General features: G+C 35.6%; 1 protein-coding gene across 4 annotated transcripts in view; it reads left to right on the top strand.

The window, feature by feature from the left end:
* Window positions 1-26,979, top strand: part of BRAF (B-Raf proto-oncogene, serine/threonine kinase) — a 161,389-nt gene that overhangs the window by 54,470 nt on the left and 79,940 nt on the right. For 3 of the 4 annotated variants that reach the window (XM_052639157.1, XM_052639156.1, XM_052639158.1), the window contains exons 2-3: window positions 13,536-13,637; window positions 24,418-24,681. In XM_052639157.1, coding sequence (XP_052495117.1) covers window positions 13,536-13,637; window positions 24,418-24,681 — 366 coding nt within the window. The remainder of the gene's footprint in view (window positions 1-13,535; window positions 13,638-24,417; window positions 24,682-26,979) is intronic. The other variant, XM_052639159.1, reaches the window with a different exon arrangement.

Below are 26,979 nucleotides of genomic sequence, written 5' to 3'. Positions count from 1 at the left end.
CATCTTCATATTGTAACTCATAGAAAAGAGTTTATTGTTACTTGATTATCACAATAGATTCCTTAAGTATATAAAGGAAAGAATTATTAACTTCATTTCCTTGATCAAAGAAGATGATCTTAAAAGTTTAAGCAGAATAAAGTTTCAACAGGTGTCAGAATAGTCTTAAGTTCATTGTCACTATCATAGCTTTATTTTGTGGTAGGTTTATAATCCCTGTTAGGAAATGTTTTCTAAATGCTCTGTAACTGATATTTTATCCTGTACCCTGATGACAAAAAGAGGCCTCTGGTTACCTGTCTTTTAATCTTTGCTCAGATATTCATCACTGCCCTGCCATGCTCAGAGGTGCAGGTTCATATACAATGATGATTTCTCTTCCCTTTACCCTTCACCGCTCTCTTCTTTTCCTTCTTGTTTTTTTGTTGAGTCTATGTAAATAAGATCTATTGACTATATCAAGTTTCAGTGAAAGTTACCTCCTTGTGTTAAAAGTTTTTATCTTTTTCAATTTATACTTGGTAACTTGATTTGACTACTTGAATTTATAAGGATTATTGCTTATCAGATTTTAACAAATCAGTAGCACAGGTAACTTCTGTTCATGACACATTGAATAGAACTATTTATATAACCTTTTACATGAGCAGAATAGTAGATACCTCTAGCTTATGAATATTTCTTTCACGTGTCTATTTTTCAGTGTTAATTAATTTGAGCCTTTTATCTGAGCTTTCCAGCCAATCACAGAATTCATTATGAAGCTTGAATTACATGGGCGTGTTTGCAGCCAGATGCATTTCTTCCTAGTTTTTCTGTCATCTACAGGGAATCTGGTCTTCTGGTATCTTCAGCCAATGGAGACTAAACCAAACTCTTCTTTTAAATACATTATTTGGCAAAAACAGTGTTGGTCAAAACAGAAACTTAACTCATTCAGCTTAATCAAAAAGAGGGAAATTTATGGGAAATATACTAGAGTAATTAGTTGAGCTATAGGAATCAGTCAAGGTGGACCTCAGGTTGTCCAGCACCAGTGAGTTCTAAATATTTCCCACCTTTTTCTACTTGTTTCTAAATATTTGCTCCTTATCTTCTGTTGGAGATAGACTTTCCCATGTGCTGGAAAGCATGGCTATAAGTAGCCCTAGGTTCATTTGCTTCTACTTAAACAACTATAGTCATACGTGTATAGTGAAGAACAGATACATAGCCACACATATAATAGTCAGGAAAGCTACATTTCAGGAAAATTGCTAGGAAACAATTTAATTGTTCCTAACTAGAATCATGTGCCCATAATACTCAATTACCTGATCTAGTGGGATGAAGTACATGATTAGCCCATCTTGTATAATGTGTCCTTCCTGTAGCCAGGTGGCAGTGTGTGTCATCAGAAGTCAGGTGTTAATATAATTATTATGGATCAAGGAACACCCTAATTTATGTTTATTATTTCTTCTTTATAGATAGCTATTTTGCTACCTAATTTTTTCTCTTTTATGATTGGGAGAAAAGAACAGCATTAAATTTCAAGTTGTTCAGTTTTCTGGATAAATGTTACTTAAAATTGTATCTCAGATTTCTTATGACTGTGTTGTTTATTTCTGTATGAATCAGCTTAAGTATGTGCTAATCAGTGTGTCTGGGGCTTATGGTTTTTGTTCACATTAAAGACTTCAGAGGAAAAAACCTAGTTACCCATTTGGTTATGCTGTGAGATGGTGTGGCTAATGGAAGAAAAGAATGTTCTAGCAGGAGCAGTGTATTCAAAGACCACTAAAATGTAGATAGTTTGATGTAATACATTTCTTCATTTCTCCCATGACATCTAGTAATCATTCTTCCTAAGCCCAAGTCTCAGACTGTTTTTCTATAGTTTTCTTGTGCCTATAAATTTCTAGATAAATTAGCCTTCCCTAGTAGTCCTTTGTGCTCTTTATGCATATCCAGTTTTCCTACCTGGTCACAAAGAAGGCATGTGACTAGTTCTATTCTTTTCGTTATAAATATGACCTGTATCACCTCAGGTGACATACCCTATGTCTAGTTGCCAGTGTCAGGCCCTCCAGAGTATTTTTTTTTCTATCTAGCCTGGTGATTAGCATTATTAAAAACAGTGACTACTGCTCTGTTAACCTGCATCCCTGTATGACTGCAATAAACAGGGCTTCCCTTCCTACCTGAAATAGACATACAGCATGAATGAAAACTAAACTTATTTTATTTCAAGGCACAGAGATGGGAAAGTCTTTTTTTTTTCCTGATTGTAACTACAGAGATGGGAGATCCTTAACAGAGTATAATGTAGCCTATTTTGATTGTACACCTTCCCTGGAAAATGGCTCCTTGATGGAGCTTCTGATATTTAAACATTTGATGATAACATTAGTAGCTAATAATTATATTTTCAATTATTTCTTAAGCAATCTGCTCAATGTTTTATAAAATATCTCACTAAATTCTTAATGTTTTCCTATGAGGTAAGAACTATGATGAGGTGGCAACTTGCCTATTTTAGTGCTTATTTTCACTTAACATTTTTATTTTACTTACTGACATTGTCTGTTGATTGAGTAAAGTATAGTTGATTTACCAGTACAGTGCTGTGTTAAGTTTCAGATGTATAGCAAAGTGATATTCCTTTCCAGGTTTCATTTCTATTATAGCTTATTACAAGATATTGAATAGAGTTCCCAGTGCTATATAGTAGGTCCCTGTTGTTTATCTGTTTTATATATAGTAGTGTGTATCTATTAATCTAAATTCCTAATTTATCCCTCACCTCAGGTAACTCTAAATTTGTTTTCTATGTCTGTGAGTCTGTTTCTGTTTTGTGAATAAGTTCATTTGTATCATTTCTTTAGATTTCATATATAAGGGATATCATATGGTATCATATGTTTACTGAAGACTCTTTTGAATAGTAGTGGTGAGTAGTTTTTGTCTGACTTACTTCATTAAGTATGATAATCCCTAGGTTCATCTGTGTTGTAGCAAATGGTATTATTTCACTCCTTTTTATAGCTAAGTAATATTCCACTGTGTATTTATACCACATCTTCCTTATCCATTCATCTGTTGATTGACACTTAGGTTGCTTCCATGTCTTAGCTATTGTAAGCAGTTCTGCGATGAACATTAGGGTGCATGTATCTTTTTGAATTAGAGTTTTCATATTTTCCTGATATATACCCAGGTGTGGGATTGCTGGATCATATGGTAACTCTATTTTTAGTTTTTTAAGGAACTCTGATTTTGTTCTCCATAGTGGCTGCACCAGCACAGTGTAGGTGGATTACCTTTTCTCCACACCTGCTCCAGCATTTATTATTTGTAGACTTTTTGGTGATGGCCATTCTGACTGCTGTGAGGTGTTACCTCATTGTAGTTTTGATTTGCATTTCACTACTAACTAGCAATGTTGAGTATCTTTTTATGTGCCTGTTTACCATCTGTATGTCTTCTTTGGAGAAGTGTCTGTTTAGGTCTTCTACCCGTTTTTTGATTGGGTTGTTTGTTTTTCTGATATTGAGGTGTATGAATGAGCTCTTTATATATTTTGGAAAGTAAATCATCTTCAGTCATATCACTTACAAGTATTTCACTCCATATATAGCCTTTTTAAACTTATTTGCTTCATCAATATCAAATTTATGCTTGGCATCTCTATGTCTGTCTGCATACATAACTTGTTTCAGTATGGAATCATGTTGTAATGTTCAATTGTGATTTCATCAGTCTGCTCTGAGCTTACCCAGAATATAGAAGGTTTTATATTTTCAGGTAGCCAGCACCTATAAAAACCTGCTTCTTGCTGGAACACGTAAGTGCCAGGAGTAAACCAGCGACTGATGTGTAACCGATCTCACCTTTACTGAACTTATGGCCCTTACAGGCGATTATGCCCCAGTCATTTATTTGTGACAGTGTTTTCCCATAAGTCTTTGGTTTTAGGATGTGGGACATAGAAGTGTTTCCCATGGAAACAGAAAGTGCTTTAGGATAGGAGATTTACAGTGGAAGAAAATTATTACTGAGTTGTATCAGAATTAGTAGCAGAAGACATGGTATGTTTTTAAGATATGCAAAAGTATTTGCAGTTGAAAGTCCTGAATCTCTACTGCATCTGTTTCACGTGATATGAATCTGCATTTTCATTCAGTTTTATTCCTGCTCCAAATATAATTTCATTTAAATCAGTTATATGTATGTGGCAAAAATTTGATCTGTTTCCTAAAGACTAGTAGTGGTTAGTAGCTGTTGAACTTTCAGTTTAAAAACTAATTAAATTAGTGGACAATTTTATGGACAGTTTAGAATAATTCATTATGCGCTGTTTTCTTTTGTGCTTTGTCAGGATCCTGGAAATGTTAGGGTTTACTTACTCTTAATCAGCCATAAGAAATGGTTTGATTTACTTATTCTGTTTTAGATAATTTTAATTTCCAAGCTTAACTTAAAGTCAGGACATTTTCTATTTGTTGATTTCATGAGTACCACTTTCCTGTTTTTATTTCTGACTGTCTACTGGCCAAAGTAATTGTGAAACTGTGTTCAACAGACTTAAATCCTCAACCTCTTTCTTAAGCTCAGAAAAGTTCCAGATATCTGTCTTGCCCTTGATTATAACCCTTCTTCAGCCTTCTCAAGTAAAACTTTCCTCACAACTCACAGACTTCAGGACGAAGATTTTAGTAAGGAATGCCTGTAAGAATTAATAATATCCTTGACTGTCTAGTCCCTTCTAGTCCCTCTCCCCATTTATGGGCAGAACAAAATACCAACTGGTCGCTGCCTCTCGGCTTGCACTCAGGCAGTTGAATGTACTGCTCTGAATTTATGCCATGAACCTCAACCAGGTTTCAACAATGTCTGGCAGTGCTGCTACTCCTTCTTCACTTTCCCTTTTAATACTGTGTTTCCACTCATTGCAAACCTCTCACAGCCCCCACTCTCATCTGTGGACCTCACCTCAAACTTTATCGAGAAATCAGATCAGCTGTCGTCATCTTTGCGTCACTGTATCTGCAGAGCTACCTGCATTGGTCTTCAGGGTCTCAGTCTTCCTTTCTCTTGTTGCTAAGAGACCTTCCCTGCCAGTCTAATTCCACTTCTTGTGACTCAGGTTCCATCTCTTCTTAGTTTCTCTGGGGCTTCTTTCCTGCAGCTGGCATCTCTTTACACATCATCAGTTTCTGTCTTGTGGTTGGATTTTCCCTCCAGCCTACAAACATACTCTATTATCTGCCAGCCCTGATACATATGCAAATACATATAAACATGATGACAAACTATATACAGATACTTATATTTGATTCTTCTGTCTTCTATCTTAACTATTTCTTGTTCCTGTTCTTATCTAATAAATTATCTTCATTGAATCAAGTTTTTCTCCTACCTCAGTGTCTGTTTCTTCTCAAGCATTTTTGTGGACTCTATTCTTTATCAATCTTCTAAATTTTGGTGGGCTCTAGGGTTGAGTCTTCTTTGCCTATACTCTGTTGGAGATTTCCTTATTAGCATTCTGTGACACCTAAATATATATCCTGCCTCATAGTTCTTCCTGAGTGCTGAAATGCATAGCCAGCTGCCTACTTGATCATTTAACTAACCTCTCTTTTAGGTGATATAATACTTGATTTCTTCCCCTAGAGATTCCCCACTTCAGTAAATGGCGTCACTGTCCATCCTCAAAATTTTGAGGTCAGCTTTGATTCTTATTTCTCTCATATCTAATTTAACAAACACCTCTGTGCCACAGTGTTCTTATCTATAAAATGAGATGATAATTGTCAGTAATAAAATATCAGATTATGACACATATACGTCTGCTTTTGAAAATTCAAATTCTCATATCTTAGAATAAAATTAAAGCAACTTACCATGACTTTCAGGACTCTTTATAACCACACCTTATATCTAGTTGTTCTGACTGCTTTTTGTTATCATTTTTGCTATCTTTAATTCTCTACTTTAAAACATAACTTTTTATGCGATGTCTTTTTGGTAGGGGGTGGGAAAGCAGCTTCAGTTTTTGCTTTGTGCCTGTTTTGTGGTATTAAAATGTAAAGATAGTACCAAATTTTAAATCAGTTGATGTTTTTTCACCTAGTGAATCACTTATCTTTATAAATAGACCTACTATGTTTTTCTAGTTTTGTGGGAGATTGGTAAAAATTCCTAGAAGTGAAATTGCTAAGTTAAGAGATAGGAGTGTTTTCAGACCTGTGAATCCTATTGAGGTAAATTTTTGAGACGTTACATGACCAAAAAGGTTTCTTTTACCCTCATGCTTGATTGGTAGTTTGCCTGAGGGTAGAATTCTAGGTTCAGATCATTTTTATATAGGACAGTGAAAACATTACTCCGTTGTTTTTTCTGTTTAACAGCTTTATTGAGATGTAATTCACATATCACAGAATGCATCCATTTAAGGGGTATATTTCAGCAGTTTTTAATATGTTCCCAGAGTTGTGCAATTGTCACCCCAATCACTGTAGAACATGTTCATCACCCCAGAGAGAATCCCCCAGACAGCAGTCATTCCCCATTCCCACTAATCCACCAGTCTTAGGCAACAAGTAACCTACTTTCTCTTTTCATGTTGCTGATCAAAAGTCTGATATTAATTCTAGTTATTTTATAGGAACCATTTAGGGTTTTCTTTTCAATTCTGAATTTCTGAAATTTATTCATGAAAACTAGGATTTATTCAGACATAAGTCTTATTTTACTTACTTTACTTAAAGCTTTATAACCTTTTTATTTTGTACTGATGTATAGTCAGTTAACAATGTTATGATAGTTTCAGGTGAACAGCAAAGGGACTCAGCCATACATATACATGTATTCATTGTCCATCAAACTCCCCTCCCATCCAGGCTGGCACATAACATTAAACAGAGTTCCCTGTGCTATACAATAAGTCCTTGTTGGTTATCCATTTTAAGTGCAGCAATGTGTACATGAGCTCCCCAGAGTCCCTATCATTCCAGGATGTCTGACTCTAGGTGAGTGATCACACCACTGTGGTTATCCGGGTCATGAAGATCTCTTTTGTATAGTTCTTCTGTGTATTCTTGCCACCTCTTCTTAATATCATCTGCTTCTGTTAGGTCCATACCATTTCTGTCCTTTATTGTGCTCATCTTTGCATGAAATGTTCCCTTGGTATCTCTAATTTTCTTGAATTTTCTTGAAGAAAGCTCTAGTCCTACATTAAAAGAGATCTCTAGTCCTGCATTAAAAAATACATATAGAGTACTGAGTTATATTTGAGTTAGATTATTTTGTGGCTTTATTTTTTTGTTTTTGTCAAGTTTTGACACCTAGATTTTGCTAGCTTCATAAAATGAATTTGAAACATTTTCTTTTTTATATTTACTATCATCAGTTAATTGATAGTGTATTTCCTTAAAAATTTGATAGAAACCATTGATTTGAACCTGATACCTTCTTGTTGGGAAGGAGGGGCATCAGTGCCTATAGTTTTTTTCTGCCATTGTCACCCTTCATTTCTTTCCATAGCAGTTATTATGCATTATATTTTAGCATAGACTTTTTTTTTTTATTCAGGTTTTTTGGAGAGTGAATTTTGCCATTTGTAAAGTTGTGAGACATGATTGGTTGTTTACTAATATTTAGTTCAGTTTAAACGCTCAGTTGATTCCAACTCTTTGCGACCCCATGGTCTGCAGTACGCCAGGCCTCCTGTCCATCACCAACTCCAGGAGTTTACTCAAACTCATGTCCATTGATTCGGTGATACCATCCAACCATCTCGTCTTCTGTCATCCCCTTCTGTTCCTGCCTTCAGTCTTTCCCCGCAGCAAGGTCTTTTCCAGTGAGTCAGCTTTTCGCCTCAGGTGGCCAAAGTATCGGAGTTTCAGCATCAGCAGCAGTCCTTCCAGTGAATATTCACGACTGATCTCCTTTAGGATGGACTGGTTGGATCTCCTTGCAGTCCAAGGGACTCTCGAGAGTCTTCTCCAACACCACAGTTCAAGAGCATCAGTTCTTCGGCGCTCAGCTTTGCTTTATAGTCCAACTCTCACATCCATACACGACCACTGGAGAAACCATAGCCTTGGCTAGAAGGACCTTTGTTGGCAAAGTAATGTCTCTGCTTTTGAATATGCTGTCTAGGTTGGTCATAACTTTTCTTCCAAGGAGTAAGCGTCTTTTAATTTCATGGCTGCAGTCACCATCTGCAGTGATTTTGGAGCCCCAAAAAATAAAGCCTGCCACTGTTTCCACTGTTTCTCTATCTGTTTGCCATGAAGTGATGGGTCTGGATGTCATATTTGTTTTCTGAATATTGAGCTTTAAGCCAACTTTTTCACTCTCCTCTTTCACTTTCATCAAGAGGCTCTTTAGTTTTTCTTCATTTTCTGCCATAAGGGTGATGTCATCTGCATATATGAGGTTATTGATATTTCTCCTGGCAATCTTGATTCCAGCTTGTGCTTCATCCAGCCCAGCGTTTCTCATGATGTACTTTGCATATAAGTTAAATAAGCAGGGTGACAATATACAGCCTTGATGTACTCCTTTTCCTACTTGGAACCAGTCTGTTGTTCCATGTCCAGTTCTAACTGTTGCTTCCTGACCTGCATACAGATTTCTCAAGAGGCAGGTCAGGTGGTCTGGGATTCCCATCTCTTTCAGAATTTTCCACAGTTTATTGTGATCCACACAGTCAAAGGCTTTGGCATAGTCCATAAAGCAGAAGTAGATGTTTTTCTGGAACTCTCTTGCTTTTTCCATGATCCAGCGGATGTTGGCAATTTGATCTCTGGTTCCTCTGCTTTTTTCAAAAGCAGCTTGAACATCTGGAAGTTTATGGTTCACGTATTGCTGAAGCCTGGCTTGGAGAATTTTGAGCATTACTTTGCTAGCATATGAGATGAATGCAGTTGTGCAGTAGTTTGAGCATTCTTTGGCATTGCCTTTCTTTGGGATTAGAATGAAAATCCAGTCCTGTGGCCACTGCTGAGTTTTCCAAATTTGCTGGCATATTGAGTACAGCACTTTCACAGCATCATCTTTTAGGATTTGAAATAGCTCAACTGGAATTCCATCACCTCCACTAGCTTAGTTCATAGTGATGCTTTCTAAGGCCCACTTGACTTCACATTCCAGGATGTCTGGCTCTAGGGAGTGATCACTCCATCGTGATTATCTGGGTCGTGAAGATCTTTTTTGTACAGTTCTTCTGTGTATTCTTGCCACCTCTTCTTAATATCTTCTGCTTCTGTTAGGTCCATACCATTTTTGTCCTTTATTGAGCCCATCTTTGCATGAAATGTTCCCTTGCTATCTCTGATTTTCTTGAAGAGATCTCTGGTCTTTCCCATTCTATTATTTTCCTCTATTTCTTTGCACTGATCATGGAGGAAGGCTTTCTTATCTCTTCTTGCTATTCTTTGGAACTCTGAATTCATAGGGGTATATCTTTTTCTCCTTTGCTTTTTGCTTCTCTTGTTTTCACAGCTATTTGTAAGGCCTCTTCAGACAGCCATTTTGCTTTTTTGCATTTCTTTTTCTTGGGGATGTCTTGCTCCCTGTCTCCTGTACAATGTCATGAACCTCCATCCATAGTTCATCAGGCACTCTGTCTATCAGATCTGGTCCCTTAAATCTATTTCTCACTTCTACTGTATAATTGTAAGGGATTTGATTTAGGTCATACCTGGGTGGTCTAGTGGTTTTCCCTACTTTCTTCAATTTAAGTCTGAATATGGCAATAAAGAGTTCATGATCTGAGCCACAGTCAGCTCCTGGTATTGTTTTTGCTGACTGTATAGAGCTTCTCCATCTTTGGCTGAATATAGCCAAAGAATATAATCAGTCTGAGTTCGGTGTTGACCATCTGTTGATGTCCATGTGTAGAGTCTTCTCTTGTGTTGTTGGAAGAGGGTATTTGCTATGACCAGTGCAGTCTCTTGGTAGAACTCTATTAGCCTTTGCCCTTTACTAATATTACTTGGTTTTAATTGCTGTGTTCTGCTGTGAAGACATAAAAAAAGGATAGGAAATCTTCTAGTACCTTTCTTGAAATTTTTTGTTTTTAATTCTTTCATTTCCCTTTTAGGATTGTTGTAACAGTTTTTCTTGTTTTTTCAAGAAGACATTTTAAGCCAAAACTCTACATCTACTGTTTACTTTGCAATATCTTATTCTACTTTTTAATGTATCATCAAAGTATTACCATCATCACGGTTTCTTTTTTCTTATTCTTTAGGAAAATCTGAAAGAGTTTGCTTGCTCAGACTCATTTTTTCTAAGTATAACTGAGTGATCATAGTGATTTTTCTTCATTCTTTGGATATAAAATTACTTTTGTTTGGAAGTTAAAAAACCTGCGTTTCAGGCAGTTGTGGTTTGGCCCTGCATTATGTAAATCTTAGCATTTTCTACTGCCAGGAAGAAAAGGAATCAGTTTTAAGCAGCTCAGTCTCCTCATTTCTCGCATGCTCTTTCCCCTCTCTAATTTTTTTTTTTTCTTTTCCCTTTCTCCCATTCTTTGGGTGAATGGTTCTTTACCCTAACTCCATGAGTTTTATCTGTGGAACTTTAAGGGGGAGAAGAAAAAAGAGAGACTGTAGGTAATAGAGTACTTAATTTCTTGGACTGTAAAGAATTACTGAACTAGGATTAATTTTCTCTCTTATCCTATTCTGAAGAAAGCTTAAATCTTAGCTCCAGCACTACTTTGAATACTTGTAATGACTAAGACACCAAGATAAGTGATGAGGGAATAAAAGATTAATGAAACATATTTCTGATTTCAAAGTAGCTAATAGACATGAAAAACATAATCAATTTTAGAATATCAAATTCTGATGATAAAGCAGTCCTGAGCTGGGTGGTCAGTGAACTCATCATAGAGGGAGTTTGTCATTTTCTGAGATGAAGAGACTGTAAGAAAAACAGATTTTGAAACAGGACTTGGTAGATAGATATCCAGTTAACTTTTGAACATGTTAAGTTTGAACATTAAGTTATCTTAATAAGTATGTAGGAATGTACAGTAGGCACATGAAGAAAAATACCATGGAATTGAGAGAATAGAGCTGGATTTAAAAATTTAGACTTCATCAGTACATATATAAAGTCACAAGATTAGATAAGATTACTTGGGAAGTAAGTGTAGCTAGAGGAAAGACATCCTAATGCTTCCTGGGGATATGAGAAATTAGCCAAGGATTCATAAAGGAAAAATATTGTAATATCTGATTATAGAAAAAAACTAGAAACTTCTGTCATTTCTTCTCAAACTTTAATAAGGATCATTTTGTTAAAGTTCAGTAAGTTTGAAATGGGGCCTGAGATTCTGCTGCTCCTACAAACTTCCAGAATATTATGCTGCTGGTAGTCTATGAACCATGCTTTGAGTAGCAAGACTGTCTATGACTACAGAGACAAAGTAAAAAGAAGGAAAGACTGCAACGTCTGTAGCAGAATAAGGATTAATATCCAGAATAAAAGGCATCTATAAACTGAAAAGGAAAAAATAGAAGGGAGAAAGAATATGGGTAGAGAATTTTTCATAAAGAAATTTAAATGGTCAATCAGCGTGAAGAATGCTCAACTTCCTGGGAAATACAAATTGAAACAAGAAGATCACGTTTCCCCCATTAAGATCAGGAAAAATTTTAAAGTCTGATAATATACACTGTTGGTAGGATTGTGGGGAAAGTGTGGACTGATACCTAAAAAGGAGGTATCTTGGTACTTTTGTCCTTTTGGAAGACCATTTGCCATACCATTTGCACATTTTTAAATGTGCATATCCTTCAATCCAGGAATCCTGTGCCTCACTATCTAAAAGGAACTTCTACCTTTGCCCAGAAAGACATTTCAGAGCCATTTTGAAACATTGTTTAAAGCTGGGAAGAGGTGAAATCTCATGTCCTCCAGGAAGGAATTATTAAATAAACCAAGTGCCCTTGTACATTTAAAATTTTATCTCACATTTTTTCATTATAAGTTTAAGTAATTTAAGTGGCCATGATTTCTAAAGTATATATATGTTAAATACATTTTCAGTCACACCATAAAATTACAGATTTAAATCATTCAGTTTATAGAGAGTATCTGTAGACAGTACATACTATAGTGTAATTTGCAAAAAGCATGTTCTCACACCACTCAGATAAATTGGACTCATTTTTCACTAAGAAAAAAAAAATAATTTGATTGCTTATTTATCTTAAACATGTAATATGTGCCTATACTATGAGCACTAGACTTCTGAATTCTCAGTTGGGTGGCTAGGTAAATGTTAAGGCTTGAAACCTTCCCAAGAATTTGTTTCACTGATAAAATAAGGTCTTGCTCTTAATATCCTCCCCCCCTTTTTTGTCAAGGAATTTCCCTTCTTTTCTTGTTTGTTAGGTAGTTTGAAGTTTATATAGCTCAGAAGAGTACACGTTAGTAGATGCACTTGAGATGGATAAGAACTTTGCCTTTATTTTACGAAGTGGAGAATTACAAAGTAGTGATTTTTAAAGGAGAGGAAGAAAGAAGAACTGGTTTTTAAGCAGATTAGTTAGGAAAAATACGAATAGACACTGGAAATGATTCTCCTAAAATCATTTGTATCCACCTAACCTTGTTACCTTTGAAGTTTGAAGCCATTAAAATAAGCAGTGTCCTAACATTGTGAAATGAATATTGTCTTGTCTGAACTTATGATGTTGTAATACAGCCATTTAAAAGGTGTAAAATAGGACTGCCTTGGTGGTACAGTGGATTAGAATCCACCTGCCAGTGAAGGGGACATGGGTTTGATCCCTGGTCCAGGAAGATTCCGCATGCCATGGAGCAGCTGAGCCCTTGCAGCACAGCTACTGAGCCTGTGTGCCTGGAGTCAGTGTTCCGAGATGAAAAGCCACCGCAAGGAGAAGCCTGCACGCCACAGTGAACAGTGGCCCTCCGCTCACCCCAGCTAGAGAAAGTCTGTGCATAGCAACGAAGTAAAAGAAAGAAATTAATTGATTAATTAAAACTGAAACTATATTAAAAGAACAAATACTTAAAAACACTAAAAAAAAATAAAAGCAAAATACATACATATTGACATGGAAAGAATTCTGAGGCATGTTGTTTGGTGAAGAGAGCAAATGTTGAGAATATTTTAACATGTAATATATATATGTATTTGTCTATTTTATATATGTATGTATTTTTGTTTTTTATTTGAGTAAAACGAAGTTATGGAAGAATGTATACCAAACCATAAACAGGGCTTACCTTTTTGGCAGGACACCCAGAAATATGGGGAATGTGAAAAAGAGATTTTTATTGCTTGTTCCTGAATACTCATGTATTACTTAAATGTTTTATAATTGAGAAAATATTGTATTACTAATGTAAGAAAAAGTTTAAAATAAATCATCTCGAGATCTCTAAGCTCTAAATTTCAAGGAACACTGACAGTTACAATAATACTTCAGCAGGAATATTAAGATATTTCTAATTCATATTCTAAATGATTTGTATTTAAATTCTTTTAAAATATTTTTTAGGTGTGGAATATCAAACAAATGATTAAGTTGACACAGGAGCATATAGAGGCCCTATTGGACAAATTTGGTGGGGAGCATAATCCACCATCAATATATCTGGAGGTAAGCTTTTGAGTGTCATATTTGTAGTAATTTTGAGGAAAAGAAAATGAACTTGTAAGACACATTTGTATTGGTAATATGAGTTATTTTAGAGAGTGGGATTAAAAATAGTTATGCAAAGAGAGAATTAGCTTTGTCTTTATTGTACTCTTTAAGGTTGTTTCACTTGTTACAATAAATATGTAGTATTTGGTAATTTGGAAAATAGCAAAACTAAAGAAGAAGTTGTATATAAACTTCAAAATATTACTCTGGTTTAAAAAAAGAAAAAATTATTGAAAAAAGAGAAAACATTCTTTTCTGGAGGCCAGCAAACTAGTTCCTATATTAGAAAATGGGGAGAATTTTGCAGAATATCTTGTTTCCAGAACAAATCCCCCCAAGTAGGTTTTTGCTTCCTCATGGGTAAAATTTACAAAATTTGAGTATCTCAAGATTGCTTAACGTTACAGTTTAATAGAGCCTTGAAGCTTTTGTATCCAGTCTTGTAAGTTTATAGATTAGTTATTGTTTTTAATCCTATTAGGTAGCAGTTACTGTAATAATCACAGGTATGCTTTCTTGGCATTAGTTTCCTTATGTAAGTCACTCAAGTTCCACAGCAAGGAAGCTGTTATAGAGTCTAGGCAGTCAGGCTCCACAGCCCACTACTTACCACTGCACTATATTGCCGGTCTCCATAAAAGCTAGCTCCAACTATAAGCACCAGTCATACTGGGAGATAACCCTAAATTACAGATGATCAGGTTACCATTTGCCTTCAAATGCCAGAGATTTTTTAGGCATGGATCGACAGACTCCTAAACCAAAATTCTAGTAATCTAATTACTTTTAAAGGGTAAGTTAAATCTTCAGTATTTCAAGAGAAAGTAAGTTTGTATATTTCTAAAATAACCTTGAAAGTTTGGAAATAACTGCTAATAAACTATTCTCTCTTTATATGGCTTATCACAGAGCACACTGCCAGTTAGTATCAGTGCTAGGACTGGAACTCATACCTCTGAATACTAGTCAGTATATTTTCTAATATCGCATGCTCTCTGTTTTACTTTTGTGTGTGAGGAGAACAAGCAAAGGAGTCATAAGGAGGCAAATAGTCCTGGTGAAAATGGTGGTTGCTTGTTAGTCAGAATTCAACAACTTAACCAGCAGTTTTTCTGCCAACCATTTTTGTGTCAGGAAACTTTCCCCACCCTCAGATATAATACATTTGCATCAATAACATGATTTCACTGTAGCAGGGATTCATTCGCCCCTCCACACACATACTCTTCAGGCTTTTTACTATTTGGATTATATCTAACTAGGACAGTATAGGGCTACCCAGGTGGCTCAGTGGTTAAGAATCTGCCTGTAGTGCAGGAGACGTGGGTTCCATCCCTGGGTTGGGAATATCCCCTGGAGAAGGAAATGGCCACTCACTCTAGTATTCTTGCTTGCAAAATCTCATGGACAGAAGAGTGGTGAGCTACAGTCCATGGGGTCACAAAAAGTCAGACACAACCTAGCAGCTGAATGACAACAACAGAACAGTTTACAGCAGACTATACCTCATAGGTTGTACCATTAGCACATAGATTGTTACTGACAGGTACTAACATTACACAGTTTCTCTGTAGAAAGCAGTATAACATAGTGGTTGAGATGAACCATGGAGTTACACAGACCCTGTGTTTGAATTGTAGCTCTGCCTTAATTTCTGCAGACAGGTTACCTAACCTATACCTCACCTAATTGGTAAAACGGAAATAAATCATGCATGGTAATTTAAAGACTAAATTTTGAGTTTATGATTATGAAGTAAGTGCTCTGTAAATCTTTTATTCATTTATTCAGCAGGCAAGTATTGAGTGCCTGCTAACATTTGTACTTGTCTAGGCTCTGAGGATATGTATATTAAAAAAAGAATCCCCTTCTCCCAATCTCTGCCTTCAGATAGCTTATATTTTAATCAGGGGAGTGGTTTACAGAAACTAAATACATAAATAAGTTAAAACATTGAACTTAACCACCATTTGATTTACTATGAAGAGGAGCCTGGCCGGAATTGAGAGTTTTCTTCCCTGAGGAAAGTTGACCAGGCCAAGCAAGGGAAAAGACTTGTGGGTCCTGATATTTGAAGGCCCTCAGTAGATTACCCACTGAGACCCACCATTCTCCTTTCTGTCTCGATGAATTTTGCTACTCTAGGAATGTCGTATAAGTGGAAATCTAACATATTTATCCTGTAACTGACTGATTTCACTTAGCATAATGTCTTCAAGCTTCATCCATGTTGAAGAATGTGTCAAAAGTTTCTTCCTATTTCAGGCTGAAAAATATTTCATTGTATGTATATATACCTGTATATAATATAATGTATATTATCCATTTATCTGTTGATGGCTACCATCAATGGTTGGTTGTTTGCACCTTTTGGTTATTGTGAATAATACTGACTTTACTTTTTTGGGGTGTATATACCCGGAAGTGGAATTACTGAATCGTAAGACAATTCTATATTAAATTTTTAAAGGAGCTGCCATTCTGTTTTCCATAAGCAGCTATGTTTTGCATTCCTATTAGCAATCCTTTTTATCTTTGCTAAGACTTATTTTCTGTATGTGTGTGTGTAAGAATAGTTGTCCTAATGAGTGTGAAGGGATATCTCATTATGGAAATGCAGATCTCCAGCTTTGTTCTTTTTCAAGGTTGTTTTGACTATTTGTGATCCCTTGGATTTTCTCATGAATTTCAGGATGGTGTTTTTCTGTTTCTGCAAATATATTGGGATTTGGGTAGGGGTTGCATTGAATCTGTAGATTGCTTTGCGTAGTATTGACATCTTCAGGGTTCATAACTCTTAAATACAAATTAACAGTTAAGAATAACCAGATATTTGAAGAAAGCTTTTAACAGGAAAGATAATGGCAGAAATGGTCAAAAGGGACTCAGTGCAGAGAACAGAAAAAAATTTGAAAATCACTGTAACATCAAAGATAAGGGAAGATCCATAATCTCTTCTTGCTTCATGGTTGTATTAAAGAAGCAAAAGTATTAAAGAATAAGAAAGAGCTCTTGGAAATTAAAATAGTAAGAGTTAAAATAGTATAGTAGGGAATTTATATATGTGTGTGTATCTGCACGTGCATACAAACAGACAAATAAACACACGCTATATAGTTAAGGACATCTTCCAGAAAGCAGAATACAACAAAGATAGAAAATATTAAAGGAAAGATGGGAAAAATTAGAGAATAAATCTAGGAGGTCTGCAAAAACTAAACAACAGGCTGTCCAAACTTGTTTTTAATTTCTCCTCCCATAATGAGAAACATGGAGGTACATTAATCAAAAGATTGGTTCTACAGCTCAAGGTTGTTACACACTGGCATAGATTGCTACCATCCTTTTGGTTTCCATCTGCAGCAGATCTGAAAATTGTACTCTTAACACAATACCTCAAGTCCAGAAGCAGGGATCACAGATACTCTGGTGTACTGAGTTATTTCATGGAGGAACACCTTCCCCTCAAATCCCCTACAAGTCTTTACATCTCACCAACCAGAATGGGGTTACATAACTCCTAGACTAGTGACTCTGCTTCCATTTTCTGAAATAAGAGGCTAAAAAGTAAAAATTTTCCAGTGTTCACAGTCTGGCTTGAGATTAGTTTGTACACTGGCAGATAGAAGTTGTGCTCTAGTTATTTCATTACATAGCATTTCCAAAGAAACCATTTTGATGTTTCCATAGAAAGTTAAATCTTTACCTATCCCCACATTTCTTCCTCATAGCAAAACAGAATGAAATCAGTTATATCACCATCAGAAATCCTCATGACTTTCTCTTTTCTGTGTACTAATTTATTTAAAAGCAAGCTTTTAAGTTGTAGATTTTGTCCTACTGGCATATAAATAATAATTAACACTCTATTGATTCCCTTGACGATAACTGCAGTGAAATGAGCTATCGTACTCTAAAAGGATTTCAGTTTTGTCTTTTCAGTCTTTGGTTCCAATCTTTTCTTTTTACCATCACACAAAGAAAAGATATTTCCCCTAAAAGTCATTTCCCAGAATTTCTTATTTTTGTCCCAATTCCTTTATTTTTACTCATCTGACAAATTATTTGAATGCCTTCTGTATGTAAGATATAATGCTGGATGCTTTTCTAGAAGTAGATTTCTGTTTCTGAACCTGATTTATTGGATTCCAGAAGTGGAAGAGTGGAGAAGGCAGTGGCACCCCACTCCAGTACTCTTGCCTGGAAAATCCCATGGACGGAGGAGCCTGGTGAGCTGCCATCTATGGGGTCGCACAGAGTCAGGCATGACTGAAGCGACTTGGCAGCAGCAGCAGAAATGAAGGGAATAAAGTATCTGGAATAACCCTCCAAGCTACCACCGAGTTTATGTGTATGCTCAGATCCCCTGCAGACAGACAGTAAAGCTCCTAACATTTATTGAGTGCTTGCTATGCCAGGAACTATTCCAAGCGTATAGTAGATCATTTAATCCTCAACCTGCCCTATGAGTTATGTTTAATACTCATTTCCATTTTATCGAAGAAGAGACTCAGGCAAAAAGGATTTTAATATTAGCATGACCAGCGTTAGATAACTAGTAAATGGGGTAGCCAAAGTTTGAAGCCAGACATTCTGAATTTAGAATGTGTTTTTTTAATGAGTCTTCTGTAACTGCTTACATTTTCCCCATGTGTATGTCTTCTTTTTTTTCTCTATCAGAACCTGTGCTCTTAATTGCTTTATCGTTATTATTATGCTTACAGCCTTTCTGATCTTTAGCCTGTGCAGAACCCAAGATAATGCAAAGACATTTATCAAAACAGATACTATAGTGAAAATAATACTGGAAGCTAGGTGCTTCCTGTGGAATGCAGAACAGTTCATTAATTATCAGTTGTGGACAGTTTGAAAGATGTCGTTGTATGTTGTGGGATTAAGTTCAATAAGAATAAATATAATGAATTCTAATGATAAAAATTTTTTATTCCATTGTTTTTTCCTATTATGTTTTAATTAAGTAGGGCCTTAATTGTCTTCCCATTTTTAATTGAGAAATAATTCATGAACTGTGATTCACTTTTTTAAAATATACAGTTGAGTAATTTATAGTATATACATAAAATTGTACGGTCATCACCATCATATAATTCCAAAACATTTTTATCATCCCCAAAAGAAACCTTTTACCCCTTGGCAGTCATTGTCTTCAATCCCTATCAACCACTTAACCTAATTTTGAACATTTTGTGTGAATGAATTCAACAAAGTCGTAGCATGTACCGTTCATTCCTTTTTTGGCTAGTATTCTATCATGTGGATACATCACATTTTGTTTATCCATTAATCAACTGATGGACATTTAGCTTGTTACCACTTTTGGGCTTTCATGAGTAAAGCTGCTATGAACATTCATGTACAAGTTTTTATGGTAGACATTTTTTCAGTTCTTGTGGTTATGTACCTTGGGATGGAATTGCTGTGTCCTTCGGTTACTCTGTTTCAACTTTTTGAGGAGCTACCAAACTGCTTTCGAAGTGGCTGCACCATTTTACATTCCCACAAGCAATGTGTGAGGGTTCTAGTTTCTATACATCATTGCTAGCTTGTTAGTTTCCATTTATTGTTATTATTGCCATCCTAGTAAGTGTGAATTGGCATCTCTTTATGGTTCTGATTTGTAATTCATTAGTAACTAATGATGTTAAGCATCTTTTTCATGTGCTTCTTAGCCATTTTTATATTTTCTAGGGGAAAATATCTGTTCAGATCCTTTGCCTATTAAAAAAACTGGGTTGTCTTTTTATTGCTGAGTTGTAAGAGTTCTTTGTATACTCTGGGTGAGAAATCCTTGTTAGATTTGATTTGCAAATATTTTCTCCCGTTCTGTGAGATGTCTTTTTTTTTCCCCCCACTCTTTTGATAGTGTCTTTTGAAGCACAAAAGCTTGAATTTAGATGAAGTTGAGTTCATGTATTTTTTCTTTGATTACTGTGTTTTGGTGTGTCATCTAAGAAACTATTGCCTAGTCCGGGGTCATGATGATTTACTTCTGTTAATGTTTTCTTGTAAGAGTTTTTTAGTTTTAACTCTTTAAAAAGAAAAATCTTTAAATGGAGGATAATTGCTTTAGAATGTTGTGTTGGTTCCTACCGTACAACAACGTGAATCAGCCGTAAGAATACATGTATCCCCTCCCTCATCCCTCACACCTTTGCCCATCCTGCCCCTCTAGGTCTTGCTCTTCCTAAGTGTATGATCCACTTTGAGTTAATCTTTGAACATGATGTTAGGTAATAGTCCAGCTTCATTCTTCTGCATGCAGATATTCAGTTGTACTAGTAACATTGTCAAAAATCAATTAACCGTAAATGTAAGGCTTTTTTCCCCCTGGACTCTTAATTTGTTGTGTTATGTATATATCAGTACCACATGTCTTGATTATTGTAGCTATGTAGTAACTTTTGAAATCAGGAAATGTAAATCTTCCAACTCGGTTCTTTTTCATGATTGTTTTAGTTATTCCAAGTCCTTTGTACTTCTTTGTGATTTTAAGATCAGCTTGTCCATTTCTGCAGAAAAGCCAACTGGGATTTTGATAAGGACTGCATTGAATCTGTGTATCAATGCGAGGAGTATTTTCATCTAAATAATACTGTGTTGTTTTCTCTACATTCTTTTGTTTTTTTAGTTCAAAAACTATACTTCAGTTTTAAAAAGAAGCCGTTAAATGAACGAATGGATAAAAAAATAAATAACATGAGTTGTGCCCTCAAGTACCTTATAGTTTGGTAAAGTCATGTTGAGAACCTAGTCAAGTAGTACATTGGGTTAGAGAAAAAGTTCAGGTTTTTCTGTAATGTCTTGTGGAAAAGTTTGAATGAACTAATTGACCAACCCAATAGTAGTAACAGTAATAATGATAAGAACTATTACTACTTATTACTACTAATAAAAGTATTGGGTTTTTGCTATGTGGTAGTCTCTGTAATAACTTTCTTTACTATTATTTATCTCACTTAATGCTCACAAAATTTTTTCACAAATGATTTTTTTAAACCATATAAAGAAAAGTGTGGTAATACTGTAAAGAAGGTGAAAAGAAAGTACTGATTTTGGAGTTTATCAAGTAGAGCTTTGAATTGGACTTTGAAAAATGGATAGGATTTTGATGAGAAAGAAGGGGATTTTGGAAAAGCTGCCTCTTGAAGAAATACCTGGTTTCTGCAACTTCTTGAAGCACCAAAGGAATTTCATTGATAGTAGTATTGGTGCTTGAGATACATGTCTATGCAAGACGACCCACTCACATTTTCAGGGTAAGAAAACAAAGGAAAAGGGATAGTTGGAAGATAAAAGAAAAAACGGAGATAGTGATGAACCAAGGCCTCCATAGTGGGGGACCTTAACCACCCAATGCTAGAATTAAGAACAAAAAAAGGATGGGGGAAAAATGGGGAGAATTGCTCAGTCAGAGAAAGAAAAGGAAGCTTTTATTTGATGGCTTTGATCTTCAGAGTAAATTTGAACATAATGGTATTTTCTGAGTGAATTAAAGGTTGGGGAATGAAGTTAGGAGCCAGAGAATCATAGAAAAGGTTGGAGTAAATGTTGTGAGAAATGTAATATGAGTTAAAAATAAGTACAGATTTTCATTCAATAATGTAGAAGACTAATTTTCATGAATTGATGATGGAACTCAATGGCCTTGTTTTATTATTTTCTCCAGTAATATGTGGTAACCTGAGAGAAAGAATGAATAATTTTTTTTTTTTTTAATCCAAAACGTGTTTATTGGGATGGTGGAATTTACCCAGAGCTGGTATTTAACAAGCATGTTGGTAAAAGAATTAAGAATTAACCAGATAGTCTAAGATGTTAACCAGTGGCATTGAAATAGTGAGTCATAAAGCATGGGAAGAAAATAGCAAAGAAATCTGAAAAACTTTAAGAGATTAATATTGACCATTAACCAGAGTAGTATGGTAGTGAGATTTAAGAAATTTAAGACAGTGGGATAAGTGTGTGTGCACAGGAGTGTGGGAGGTTCCCAACTGAGATCTTGTCATCATTTAGAACGCTTTTGTTAAAGAAGAATTTGTATCTCTGAATCTTGTAGGTAGAGTAGAAATAAATGCCTTTGTAGATAAGAGGTTTAGAGAACTTTAAGACAGGAGTGTTATAAGAGTAATCACCATCCACACTGAATGCAGCAAGGATAATGGGGTGAAATGAGCCAAACAAGATACAAAACAAGGCAGGGAAGTAAGTACCTTGGTAGATTGCATCTGTGCGAATGGAGAGAGGTGGAATAAGTAAATGTTTTGTATTTAAGAAAGAGTTATTGATAAATGCAGTGGAATAATAGATTGTAATCCACAGTGGAGGGAATAATATGTTTAAAAAATTAAGGCTAACGTTTTGATACAGAATTAATATTCTGAAATTTTGTTTACATTTATTACTTTTCCTAAGCTTTACTCTGTGTAGTAAATGTACCTGCTCAGATGATAATAAGATTATATGATCTATGCAAGGAGGAATTTTTGTCTCCTTAGGCTGTATGTATATAATCTTCAAAGGGTAGGAATTGTGTTGGTCTTTATTTTTGTGGTTTGAGCCCCAGGTAATACCAGGCACATGCATGCTCAGTATATATTTATTGAATGATTAAGTATCAATAAGTGGATCATATTAAAAAAAGATGTCCTTAAGTAATTAGCCCATGGAACTGAAAGCTAAATAGAAACATAGCTCAGTAGATTTTGGACTGATTTGGCTATAACACCCTGAAATGCTGTGAAACGTTTTGGGGTCAGCATTGGGCAACTATTGGATTGTAAAGGAGAGTGCTTTTTTATGTACTTTAATTAAGCCCTTCAGTAGCTCATTTTAGTATTTTCTCTTCCCCCCTAAAAAAGTTATATGGTGAGATCAGACATCATGTGTGGTGGCCTATATTGAATTGAAACTTCTCCTTTATTCTCCTCTGAAAGTATTAGTCACTCAGTCATATCTGACTCTTTGTGACCCCATGGACTGTAGCCCACCAGGTTATTCTGTCCATGGAATTCTCCAGACAAGAGTACTGGCGTGGATTGCCATTTCCTTCTCCATTAGTCTCCTCTACCTGTGATAATTCTTCCTGGCTTATAGAGTGAAGTTCAGGCTTCAAAGCATAGTATATACAGTCTTTCCAAGCTGTCCTTTACCCACTTTTCTAGTCTTATGATTTGTGTTCGTATTCTTCACTTAAATTACACGAACATCTATTGATCCCTTTGATATGTCCCAGATATTCTATGACAGTCAGCTATACTAGTCCGTAGTTTTCCTCTGTCTTAAAATTTCTAACCTCCTTACTGTGTTAAAAATGTCTCCTGTACTACACAGTACTCTCTTCTCCCCAGTTAACTCATCTATGTAAATGCTAACATTTTAAGCATCCCCGCTTCCTTACTCTTACCTTGTATCAAAAACATTCTTTCTCATATACAACAAAAATTAAAATGCAGCCATTTGCTTCTCTGCAGCCCAGTAATAAACTCTCTAGGTAATGGGAAATGGCTCTTTTAAAATTTTGTAGCCTTTTATAAATGTGTGTAGTGTCACATCTGCTTCAGGTGGTAGGGAGATGTGGTGGTGGATTACGGTGTGGAGGGGAGAAGGTGATTACCAGTGCAGTAAAGCACCATGGGCATATGCATTCGAATCTATTCTAGCTCCTAATTTTCAATTATCATTCTATTTTCAAGATTCTTCCTGCTTTTAGAAAATGATATCTTATGTGATCATTTGACCTTTCAGCTTTAGTAAAATGATAGTTCTAGAAACATACCCTGATGGGTAATGGTCTCAAAATTTCTTGACTACAGGATGTAAACCACCTTTTCAAATAAAATTCTATTCTGTAAGCGGTGTTTGATGGGAAGGGGGAGGTCATAAGGTATCCATAGTGTGAAAAAGAAGATATTTTTAACTAATAACTGTTTCAGAAAAAGGTCACAGTTACGCATCCTCTAATCCCTGTTGAGGAGACTTTGGTGGTTATGGTGAGATTTGGCACTGTGTACCTTTGCCTGCCTGCCAAATTGCTTTAGTCATGTCCGACTCTTTGCAAACCCGTGGACTGTAGCCCAAACGGCTCCTTTGTCCATGGGATTCTCCAGGCAAGAATATTGGAGTTGGTTGCCATGCCCTCCTCCAGGGGATCTTCCTGACCCAGGGATTGAACCCACATTTCATGTCTCCTGCATTGGCAGGTAGGTTCTTTACCACTAGCACCACCTGGACTATGTACCTTAGGCTTGTCTTTTTGACAGATCTCTCTTAACACCTCCTCTCCTTTTCAGCCTCTCTCAGTTAGTTAGAGAGAGACCGAGAAAGATGTGAAACCTTATATACCTATAACTTATCTAGAAAAAAATGCTTTGATGTAGTAGTTTATCTTATGTTAGATGTGTAGTTTGGAAGATAAATTGTGATTTGGCCAGAAAATAGCTAACACTAATTTTTTTTAATTAATATTCATGGCTGTTATGGACATCATACATGTATGTGTGTGTGTCAGTTTCTAGATGAGTGTCGTATAACAAAAGATTTATCACTTTAAAGATAAAAGTACTAATTTATAATACTTCCAGTACTTATTTTGTAATTTGTAACACAAAATCCTGTTAGCTAGATTCGATTATAATCAAAAACTAAAATTTCCTATTTCCTTTTGTTACTGTCAGGAAAAAGTCCAGATTCAATGTAAGTCTACTTTATTTTATAGGCCTATGAAGAATACACCAGCAAGCTAGACGCCCTCCAACAAAGAGAACAACAGTTATTGGAATCCCTGGGGAATGGAACTGATTTTTCTGTTTCTAGCTCTGCATCAACGGACACCGTTACATCTTCTTCCTCTTCTAGCCTTTCAGTGCTGCCTTCATCTCTTTCAGTTTTTCAAAATCCCACAGATGTGTCACGGAGCAACCCCAAGTCACCACAAAAACCTATCGTTAGAGTCTTCCTGCCCAATAAACAGAGGACAGTGGTGAGTCAGCTTTTAATTCATCATAGCTTTTTCTTCGTATTTTTCAGAAAGACTAGTTGTGGAAAATGAAATGTGATACCCAGTGGTCATGCGAATGGAAGCATCCATTTAAGCAAGAATGGAAAAGACATAGTTATTTGGTGCCAAAGTCTATGTTCCTTAAGTGGAACAAATTGCATTGTCTTTGGTATCACTTGTATACCTGTCTGCCAAGCTTGAACTACACTCACGTCTGAGTATTAGTCTAGAATCAGAATTTTGAGACTTAAGCTTGTTTGTTGTCTAACATATGTCAGGTAAGATTTGTTCTTTGCCATAGAGAAATCCCTATTCGGATTTATTATTAAATGTTGGATTCTTAGTGTGCTTGACATTTTTCTCGTTTATATAAGTTTTGATTGTTGATCATTATATCATCATTGGAATACAGTACTCTGTAAATAACCTTTAAAGCAGGGAAATCTGCAGGATAATTATAGATGGTCTGTAATCTCAAGTGCAACAAGTACTGCCAGTGGACATAACTGAATGGAAAAATGCACCTACCTGCATCACTCATTTTTTATAATGTATACGGTTATTTTGATATTAATAAAAAAACATTTCATTACCGAATACAATTGAAGCCAAAGTAGTCTTTTAATTTTTCCCCTCAGATAGCATTAGTAATGCTTCACAGAAAATGTTTGCTGACTTACTTATGCTATAGTGGCCTCCAGTGGGGTCAATTTGTTACTGGGTGAAACAGAGGTATATGAATGTCATTATGTGGAGACACAAGACTAGGCCTTCGGCCTGTGCCACAAAGGTAGTTGAAACTTATATCCTCACATAATCTGAACCTTTGAAAAGCTTTACCTTCAATAAAAGGGTGAATTAGAAGAAAATCTCTTCACCAGCATATATAAATAACAGTGAAAGTTTTCTGTCTTTGCCAGGGCCCCAGATAAATGTTAAAGTTTCCCTTGTGAATTCTTAACTGTAGATCTGTTCTTGCCTTAGTGTGGGGTTCATCATTATGTTACCTGCATTCAGGAATTCTCAACCCAAGAAATGAAATTTAAAAAAAGGTTCTGGAATAGTAATAGCACTCAGGCACTGGGCAGAAACAAATGTAAATCCCTCCCTTAGCCCATATAGATCTTATGGAATTCATACACACAATACCTCAATGACAAGGTCAAAATCCCAAGTTATAGTATGCGAGGAGAAATAGTCTGTCATTAGCGAGTTAGAAGACTTAATAGCAGCAAGATTAGATTCCTAAGAAAGAACCAAATAGACTTTCTAGGTGGCCTTAAAATTTAAAGTGGATGACACTTATCATCTCTGAAGTATTATTGCTAAAAATAATTGTGTCGAATGTTAAGCTTCTAGTCCTTCCACTTTATAAGAAGGACAAGAAGTAAAGGGAAAAGTTAAGCACCATGAGAAGCAGACACATTCGAAAGATGGACATTCCATAAGACAGCCTGGACTCTCAATTAATGGAGAATAAAACGTTGGAGATTATTCTACACTAAATAGACCAAACAAACCAAATAGACCAAACAGTAGACAAAACAACCAAATGCATTGTGTAATCCTGGTTTGGGACTAGGGTGAGATAGAGCTGTAGAAGTCCTTCTTGAGATGGGATATGTCAGATATTGATTGATTGTAGTATGTTTTTATGGAATTATTAGTTTCCTTAAGTGTGATAATAGAGATAATATTATGTAGGAGGATATCTTTATTCTTAGGAAATATATGCTTAAATGTTTAGGGGTAAATTGTTATGATGCCTGCAACCTCTCTCACCTCTTTTTTAAAAATAAAACTTACATATAGTAAAGTGTACAAATCTCAAGTGTACAGCTCAGTGACCTTCTACATGTGTAACTGCCATGCAGATAAAGATTATAGAACATTTCTAATGTTGAGGGTGTACTCTTGTGCTCCCTCAATTGAGTACCCACCTTTATCAATAAATTTAGAACTTACTTTCAAATGGTATGATGGAAAACAAAATATTAAAGAGAGAAAACAAATATGGAGAAGTAATTATCAAGCTGGTTACAGCATATTACAGACCTAGTGTTAATATGCTGTATAGAAATCAAAATATTTATTTTTAAAAACTCAATGGGTTAATTTAAAAGTAGATTGAATTCACCTGAAGGAGGAGAATTGGTGACCTCTGGAAAACAAGAGAGAGTTAAAAGAAAATATGAGAGGTTAATAGGTATAAAGGATGGATTGAATAGTTTCATCATATGCCTCAAAGCAGAAAATGAGAACAGAATAAAGGAATGGGTT

The sequence above is a fragment of the Budorcas taxicolor genome, chromosome 4, assembly GCF_023091745.1.
Source record: "Budorcas taxicolor isolate Tak-1 chromosome 4, Takin1.1, whole genome shotgun sequence".
Taxonomy (NCBI): Eukaryota; Metazoa; Chordata; class Mammalia; order Artiodactyla; family Bovidae; genus Budorcas; species Budorcas taxicolor.
This window is presented reverse-complemented; position numbering and strand designations above follow the sequence as displayed.